The 9,411-nt window shown below is 39.8% G+C and overlaps 1 protein-coding gene across 2 annotated transcripts in view; it reads right to left on the reverse strand.

The window, feature by feature from the left end:
* ARMC1 (armadillo repeat containing 1) overlaps positions 1 to 8,747 on the reverse strand; it is a 30,130-nt gene extending 21,383 nt beyond the window's left edge. The window contains exons 1-4 of one of the 2 annotated variants that reach the window (XM_052704786.1): positions 8,594 to 8,747; positions 7,763 to 7,947; positions 6,268 to 6,469; positions 2,335 to 2,426 (exon numbers count right to left, since the gene is read on the reverse strand). In XM_052704786.1, the coding sequence (XP_052560746.1) occupies positions 2,335 to 2,426; positions 6,268 to 6,441 (266 nt within the window). In that variant the 5' untranslated portion in view covers positions 6,442 to 6,469; positions 7,763 to 7,947; positions 8,594 to 8,747. The remainder of the gene's footprint in view (positions 1 to 2,334; positions 2,427 to 6,267; positions 6,470 to 7,762; positions 7,948 to 8,593) is intronic. The other variant, XM_052704785.1, reaches the window with a different exon arrangement.
* Positions 8,748 to 9,411: the final 664 nt, after the last annotated feature.

A 9,411-nucleotide genomic window follows, 5' to 3' on the forward strand; every position in this document is an offset into this window, starting at 1 on the left:
GTCTTCGTAGGAGAGGTGTTTCAGCAATCTGGTCACCCTCATGATCTCCTCTGGACTCATTCCAACAGGTTCATGTCCCTCTTCTGCTTGGGGTCCCAGAGCCGAATACAGTACTGCTAGCGGGGTCTCACAACAGTGAGGCAAAGAGGGAGAATCACCTCCCCTGCCCTGCTGATCACATTTCTTTTGATGTGGCTCAGGACATGGTTTACTTTTGGGGCTGCAGGCACAAACTGCTTCTTCAAGTCGAGCTTCTCATCCACCAACAATCCCAAATCCTTGTCTGCAGGACTCAATACTTTCTCCACCCATCCTATGTCTGTGCTTGGGGTTGTAGCACCTTGTTCCTGGCCCTCTTGAACCCCATGTTGCTCACACAGGCCTACCTCTTGAGCCTGCCCAGCTCCCCCTGGACAGCACCCCTTCCCTCCAGCACGTCGACCATACCACACACCGTGGTGTTGGTGGTAAACTTGCTGAGTGTGCACTCAATCCCACGGTCCATGTCACCGACAACGGTGTTAAATAATACAGGTCCTGGATCCAACCCCTGAGGAATGCCACTGGTTTCCACTTGGACACTGAGCCACTGACTGGAACTCTCTGAGTGTGACTAACCAGCCAATTCCTTATCCACCAAGTGGTCAATTCATCAAATCCATGTCTCCCTAATTTGGAAACAAGGATTCCATGTGAGACAGTGTCAGAATACTTTGCACTAGTCCAGGTAAAAGATACTAGCTGCTTTACCCTTATCACCCAATGCTGTACTACCATTGTGAAAGTACACCTGATTTGTCAGTCCCCATTTGTCATTTGTGAAGCCATGTTGGCTGTCATGAATTACCCCTTTGTTTTCCATGTACCACAGTTACACAGTTCATTGCTCCATCATCTTGAGTAGTCCATGGTTCCCCAAATCTTCCTTTTCTCCTTTTATAAAAACAAGTTATTTTTCCCCTTTTCAGTCAGTAGGAACTTCAACAAGCTGTTACTACTTCTCAAATACGATGGATAGTAGGGTTAGCAGCTTCACTCAGGACCTGCAGATGCATCCCACCAGGTTCTGGGGGATTTGTGCACCTTAGATCACCACAGAACCTTCTACAGTAGCTCTTAATTCTCCCACACCCTGCCTTTGCATTCTGCAGCTTGTGCAGCATGGCTAGAGAGCACTTCCTGGTTAAGAATGAGGCAAAAAAGCCATTAAGAATCTCAGTCTTTTCCATATCCCAGATAATTAACTCTCCCGTTTCTGATCAGAGAAAACAGATTATCCCTAGTTTTCCTTTTATCAGTAGCATACTTACAGAAGCCCTGTACTTACAGTTGGCCCTGATGTCCTGGCCAGATTTAATTCTATCAGGACCTTAGCTTTCCTAGTCCAGTCCCTGGTTGCTCAGATAATTCTTCGGTGTTGCTCCTGAGCTACCTGTCTTTGCTTCCAACCTCTGTAGGCTTCAAGTTGAAACACAAAAAAAATAATGCCTAAAAATTTTGTTTAAATAATGTTATGGAAATTTCTTAATTAAGACTGTTTCCTCAGTACCATTATGTAAGCTACAGAAGCTGATAACAAATACTATTCCCCTTTCACCAACTTCTTGTGGATTACATAAGATGCTAAGAAACTTCTTTAAATAGACAATTAATCTACACTAAAGGCTAACTAGTCTGCAAAAAATGCTTCTAATACTACCTACACATTCCAATTTTACTGTTACTATAAAGTAGCAAGTAGAGACTTCTGTATATTTTAACTTAATTATTCTTGTCCTTTAAAAATGCCAATACTGTAAGACTTAATTTGATTATTTTTATACACCCATATAAAAACCTGTCATTTAAACCTCACTAACTTCTTCTCCATCAGCAAGACATTCCTGAACACAAATCTGTAGATACAATCTTTCTAAAACATATCAAGACAAATGCACTGCATATACCCTTTCGTCTCCTAAAAGTAGGAATAAAAGAAAAACATGACAGATCGCAGTAATTTCCATTAAATGCACTAGAGCAAGAAACCTTTATAAAACAATGAGAAGAGTTACAAAACAACTTAAAGGGAGGAGACAAAACTACTGATTTTAATAAGGGCCAGAAATCCGTTGTTTGGCAAACGACTTCCAAAGTATTATTTATTCTGTCCTATGTTCCAATAGCTTTGTGGGACTACAAAACAAAGAGCGTTCATTGCTTGCAACCTCAACTTCGACAAGGAAGAATGCAATAATAAAAATTCCCTACACTAAATGATAGTTGAAATTTTACTTTGCAACAGCATGTTATGTTTCTGCTGTCTTTGGATACAACAACTCAACATAAACTTACTTTTGTATTACATTCTGTAAGCTGAGCATCATACCCAATTCACCTTTCATCTTTTCTCTGTTGGCACGGCACTCTGCCAAATAACGGAGAGCCTAAAATAGAAAGGACAAATCAGAAACATTTCCAGTACATAATCATTTATTTTTATCGCTGTAAATCTGCAAAAGATTCACAATGCCACTTCTAGTAAAAGTACTATCATGTGCTGTAAATATTAAATAAATTGTTTTATTCTCAAGCAGACAGAAATCAAGACTACCCAATCTATGAGAAGGCTGAGAGACTAGATTTGCTTATACTAAGAGAGTGTCTACAACTAACCCACAGAGCCTTAACAAAGATGATCTTCCTCTACAGCAGTAGACAACATAACAAGGAGAAGGAAAACTGTCATTAGAGAAGTTCAGGTTAGACATTATGAAAACTTTTTTTCCCACTACAAAAGCAGTTCAGAAAGTTGAAGTAAATGTCATCCAGAAGTCCCTTCCAGCCAACACTACTATGTTCCAAGATCTAATGTAATTCTTTATATGCTGTGTTTCTAGTAGTTCTATGGATTCACCACCACCAAGTTTCTACCACCCACAGAAATAGAGGTCTACTACATTTCTAAGCTTCTAAAGATTAATTGCAATACTGCAAACAGTAAGAGCAAAAAAGGTTTATAAAGTTTAAAATACCTATAGCATTGAAGTAATTAATCATTTTGCAAAACTTCACATTGCTGACTCCAGCCAACAAGGGTAACTGTGGTTACCCTTAACACAATACCCTTGCAGTTGAACTTTCAAGTCCTTTTCCTAACTCATCTCTCAATTCTCAGTGCTGTCAAACTCTTCTTAGGAGGAACCTCTAAAAGTGTATTTTGAATTGTGCTTTAATCTGTTTTAGTCACGGAAGTACAAGAACCACACACAGAAAATCTTGCCATTCACAAATGCAATGGGCTATAAAATTAGTTGTGATAGCAAGATTTAGAAGTGCACTAACTCTTTAAATAAAGTCATATAATAACTACGCTGCTCACCAACTGATTTAAAAATAACATGTTCCTTACTCCCTTCAGAGACAGATAATTAGTCCCTTCTCTTTCTTTCTAAATTGTCTTCAGCATATAATAGGTGGAATTACCTTTTGGGGAAGTCTGACCATTGTCTGACATGTTACAAACTTCAAATGAGATATCTGTTGTTTCCTGATGTGGTTCAACATCATGATTCTAGCCTGTAAATGCTGTATATTCATCCTTAGTTGGAAGTATTTAAGAAAACACCTGTATGATAATTCTAAACTACTAATGAGCACATTAAAAGAATCCTTAACTGCAGAAAATGTTTCCTATATTTGTAGTCTGTTTAGGCAAGTCAGCAAGGATGTAATGCTTTTGGACAATGATACCCTCCTTCTCTAAGCAGACAATTAAGGGCCAAAACGTAGGCAGCTTCTTTTCCATTTATGTACATATTCTTTACACAAAAATATAGCTTACACTAAAACAGAGCAAGGGATAAGGTTGTCAGAGTGACTGTAATGACCAGGCTGTTCAGCATAAGAAATTTTTACTTGCTTTCCAACTCCATTGGAGATGCAAAGATCTGCACCTTCAAAGAACTCAGATCATTTATATTTACAAACCGCAATCTACTGAAGTGTGATATTATTCTCGTGGACTTTGGTTGGAGCCTCTGTTCAGTAAAATACTCATATGTTAGCTTAAAGCTCACAAGTGATTCCATCATATTAATTAGTAAGTCCACACTTGCTTTTCATCATTACAATTGAAATATTAAGGCAGTTCCTTAACTTCAGAGTCCAATTTCTGAAAATTTTAGTCCAAATTTAAGAAAAAAAAATGGTTTTACCTTCTTTGCTTCAATTTTTTTTATTACTGAAAACATCCAAAATCATATATCATTACAAATGTACCATACAAAGAAAACCCTGGATTTAAATTGGAGAAAAAAAAATTTCCACTTCTCGATCAGATAGAAGAAAGCACTGAGCTGAAACTGGATATGGGGAGAAAAACATTTCTCCTTGATGGATCCTATAACATCAAAATGTTAGATAGGAAATTATTATAAACAATCTGTTGAAGTCATAATTTCAGCTCTGGGAATCAATATGAAACAATAAATATGAATATATTATAAATATATATGTGTGTATATATATAAATACGAAACAATACGTTTCATTAAAGTCAGTGCCATACTTTTTTTTACTGGGCATAAACTTAATGGAAAATTATTACACTTAATGATTTTGGCTTGAATAGAAGGACTTTTTTTGAACGGATGGCTGGAAAAATAAAAACAAAATGAGCAAACATTTCATAATGGTAAAACAATACGGATGACTAAAAATCTGTCAGCAAAGATATTAAAAGCTACAGTACCTATGAGATTCAGGATGTCACAAACACAAATAGTTTGGGTAGCAGACAAAAATTTGGCTTCGTAGCAAAGTGCTGCATTTCTGACTACAGTTGGGGTCTCCTCTTAATCCTGCCCCTTAATTCACTCTACCTGTAGGCTGCCACTAAATAAAACAACACAGCTGTCTCTCACCCAACAAGATGTCTTTACCACAAAACTGCAGTAATATCTGGGTTTGTGGAATCATACAGCATACTGGATTACCCTTCATTGATCTGGTAAATTCAGTTCTTTTAATGTAGGGTTAATTTTTTCAATGTGATCACAGAATGATTACTAAGTTTCATGCAGGCTTAGAGAATACGCAGCCCAAAAATGCAAAGGAAGGAACAGGGAGAGAGATATCCAAACAAAACTCTCTGTGACCCAAGGAACCTGCACTAGAATGACAAACAGTGCAACATATTCCCAAGAATGGTAATCTCAACTCAAAAGTCATCCAGCGAAGAACATTTCATCTGGCAAATGTGGCAAAGCTATTCTGAAAGCCAATTAGCAGGATACACATCTCCTGGCTTATGGGATGCTGCTCCCTGTGCCCCCAAAGAATACTAGAATCGTTCCAAGAAATTCATAAATATTCCTTGTGGAAGTAAAACAAATGAAAAAAATATATAGAATGGTGGTGCAGACTAAATATTAATGGTACAGAAAATCATGTAGAATTTAATGTAAGTTAGAGCTCTGTTTATAATTCAATGACATTTAAAAAAAAAAAGAAACAATATGAAACAAGTGTATGACAGTTTTTAATAACTTAAAAATCTTATTAGGAGAATTGAATTAGGGTTCTAAGGAAATCTTGATTTTAGTTTGTCCTGTTTTTGTGAAAGAGATGCACTTCTTAAAAATTGGATTTAGGATGAGAAATCGGGACTTTGGTTTTTATGGCTTTGAACAAGAAGAAATGAAGAGAAAATGGAAAAAGTTGGATTAGACATCAACAGATTTTGATTTTTTTTTGTTTTAAAAATCACATGAGGGTGGGCAAATGCTGGAACAGGGTGCCTGAGATGCTGTGGGGCATCTAAACAAATACAATCCTGCACCGTGTTCTAATTTGTCTCAGTTTGACCATGGGTTTAGACTACATGACCTTGGGAAATCATCTCTAACCAAAACTGCCCTATGATATATGATCCTTTTCTTACATGAATTTCAAATCATTGTGTATATTTACCAAGCTCCAGGGCTTCATCTAAAAAAAAAAAAAAAAGTTTTAAGCACGCTTACCTCCTTCCACAATGAAAGTGAAACGGCTGTATTAGGGAAAAAACGCAAAGCAAATTAATCTCTTCCAATAACTGTGAATTCCCCTGGAATAATGCTACAATGCTAAACAATTTTTGAATTGCGTGCTTCTTTTAGAAAAGTGAAAATGAATTGTGATTTAACATAAAAACAGGCTTTATCTTTTACATTATTTGTTTAAAGACACAGAAACAAAGGAACAAAGAGTCCCAATGACATACAAACTTATCTCTGGAATACTTACTAATAAAGCTGAATGAACAACTGGAGGGCTGGGATGGTCCAAAAACAGAATCAGACCTGGCAGACATCCTTGATCCTGAACAATGGCTCTCCTATTCAAAGGATCAGCTGCTAGATCTCGGAGTTGATTAACTACAGATAGTGCATCAGGCTCCTCACTCATAGTGGAATTCATTTTTTCCTACACCACACATAGAAAATACCTGTTGGAAAAAAAAAAAAGCGGTATTAATGTTTGCTGTCAATTAAAGCAGAGAGAAGGCAAGAACACAAATGCACTGATTTGTTACAGGCATAAGAGTACAAAAAAAAACCTCAAGGAACAAAATTCGTAAGAATATGGATCTCAGAACTTTTCAGCTGGAAACTTAAATTTCCTCCGTGGAAAGCAGATAGGGTTTGGTTAATAACATTTTCTCATTTCCTTTAAATAATTTTACAGTAGTTAGCTTTACAGCAGTATACGTATGGATATGTACAACTGTACCTAAGTATCTTTATAGCACTGATAAAGATGATCAGAAACTCCAGTTTTCTCATACCCAGTTTGCAGACTGCAAGTCTAAAAACATCCTTTTGTATAAACATGTAAAATCAAAACCTGAATTTTCAGTGCCTTTAGCAATACTCAAATTTTTGATTTTTGAAAAAATGAAAAAAATGAACCAAATAAACCAGCAAAGGATTAACTCAGCATCAAGCACAATGAATAACATGTTTTGATTTTATCTATTCCCCAAACAAGTAGTGTAACGCCATATCCATTCAAAGCTAAAAAATGTTTAGAGGTGTTGTGATTTTTTGGTAACTTCTGACTAGTTTGCTTTCAATAAAGAAAACAAAACAGATCACACCTTGCTTCAACATATCTTTTTCAGATGAGATGCGATTTAGTTTTAGTATCTGATTCCAGAGTTGTTTCAATGAGGAGTAACTACTTAACAGGCCACAGAGGCATAAGCTTAGTTAAAAGAGAAGGTCTGCATCATGATAGTGACAGAATGAGGGGGAATGGCTTTAAACTAAAAGAACAGAGATTCAGGTTAAATGTCAGAAAGAAATTCTTCCCTCAGAGGGCAGTGAGACACTGGCACAGGCTGCCCAGAGTGGTTGTGGATGCCTCATCCCTGGAAGTGTTCAAGGCCAGGTTGGATGGGGCCCTGGGCAGCCTCAGCTGCTGGGTGGCAGCCTCTTGGGGGCATAGGGGTTGCAACTGGGTGATCTGTAATATCCCTTCCAATCCAAACCATTCTATGATCGCTCCAGAAGACTGACTGTATGCTTCCAAAACTACTGAATGCTGTGGTCCTGGTGTTGCCAATAGAAGCTCATGTAAGTAACTCTTTTTTAAGGCACAAAAGCATGAATAGTGACGTATTGTTAATTTGTGTTCTTTTTCCTCCTGCATAATAAATTTAAATATGTAACTTGTAACATTCTTGTACCATTATTTTCCAAACAAATAATATCATCCAAACATTATATTGTTCTCTTACTGATGGTAGATGCACGTGTAGAAACGTCCAATCGTTTCTGACATTTTCACATTTAAAATCAACTAAACTGCTAATTTCTCTGTCACTGGTTCTTCACACAGAATCACAGAATGGTCCGGGTTGGAAGGGACCTCAAGGCTCATGAATCTTCAATCCCCAGAGGCAGGGCCACTAACCTCCACATCCTTCAGGAAAGGAAATGCTAATGTGAGAAATCAATGATTACCCTCCATATTCTTTCCCTTGACTGTCTTAAGTCCTAAAAAGATCCATAGGGGATCCATAATTAACACTTCATATTCTCAAAATAGATTGCTCTAAATTGGTAAAAAGTCTCTGTGAAGTTCAATATCATTCAGTCCATTCCTTAGCTTATCAACAAAGCTTACTCAAAGCCTAGAAATGAAATTAGTTGTGGAGTTAACGTTAACAAAAGACTCTGACTTCCTTCCAGTCAGTGTCCTGAGCACCACCCCCCTTCTACACCTCTCTTCATCCCTATCAGCCCTTATCGTTTTTTCTTCTGATCTCCTGAATACACACGAAGCTACGTTTTACCCTACCCCATCAGGTCACACTCTTTTCCTCCCAGACCTTTCTGTCTCCTCGGTCGCAACCGAGGACAAAAACCGAAGCTCCCAGCTTCTCCATCACCTACAACAACATAATGACACCCGGGAGCCCTGGCTGACTCACGCCCCGTGGCCGCTGACAAAAGACAGGGGCTCCTCGGCCGCACCTCCTTCCCGGCCAGCCCGCCTCTCCCTCCCCAGCTTCTCCCGCTCTCAGTCCCACACCCCAGAGCGGCCTGCACTCTTCCCAGCCTCGTACCGCTGAACAAGACGTCTCCAGACCGACACGACCCAACCTCAGGCCCCCATCGCCCGCGGAGGGCACAGGACAGAACGGGGACACAACCCGCAACTCTCCCGCACCGCCACTGGGCCCGCTCCGGCCGCACACATCCCTGCGCGCCGCAACGCGATTGGTGCGGCGCCGCCCGCGCCTCTCCGCCAATCACGGCGCGTCTTGTTGTCTGTGAGGCGGGATTGGCCGGTGGCTGCGCCGCAAGGCATGCCGGGGACTGCAGTCCGGCAGGTTTTCGGAGCGTGGGGAAGATGCCTTCAACACCTTGCTAAGCCCAAAGCAGTCAATCCCTCCTCCAAAAGAATTAGACAGGTAAATTTGTAGTCACGTAAATTTATTTTAAAATGAGCAGATTTTAATCTTATTTACTGGCAGATTTTTTTTTCCTCCGGAATTTTGGAGCTTTTGTTTTGCTTTGAGATTCTGCTGTCTAACTCACCACATGTCAGCTTTGAGCTCTCAGGTGCTCGCCTTACGCATCCCACGTGCAGTAGTAAGTAGTAAAACTTTAGCAAAGCTTTCAGCAGCAGAAATCTTTCAGCTCAGAAATAAGACACGCGCCCTAGCCAGACCCTGAGTGCTCCCCACGGCAGCATCTTCGACGCTGCAGAGGCGCCGTTAGGTTACCAATAAGCGGGACAGGGCACCGCTCCCCAAATCACCCAGCACCCTCTGCAAAGCAGCAGCCAACGGCAATTTCTCCAGGGCCGCCTCTTATTGGCGGAGGCCGGTCACGTGTCCGGCGGACACGGTCGGGCGCGGTGTCTGCCGGGTAAGGTCGC

This window comes from Tympanuchus pallidicinctus, unplaced genomic scaffold (genome assembly GCF_026119805.1).
Source record: "Tympanuchus pallidicinctus isolate F22 unplaced genomic scaffold, pur_lepc_1.0 scaffold5, whole genome shotgun sequence".
In the NCBI taxonomy this organism is placed as follows: domain Eukaryota; kingdom Metazoa; phylum Chordata; class Aves; order Galliformes; family Phasianidae; genus Tympanuchus; species Tympanuchus pallidicinctus.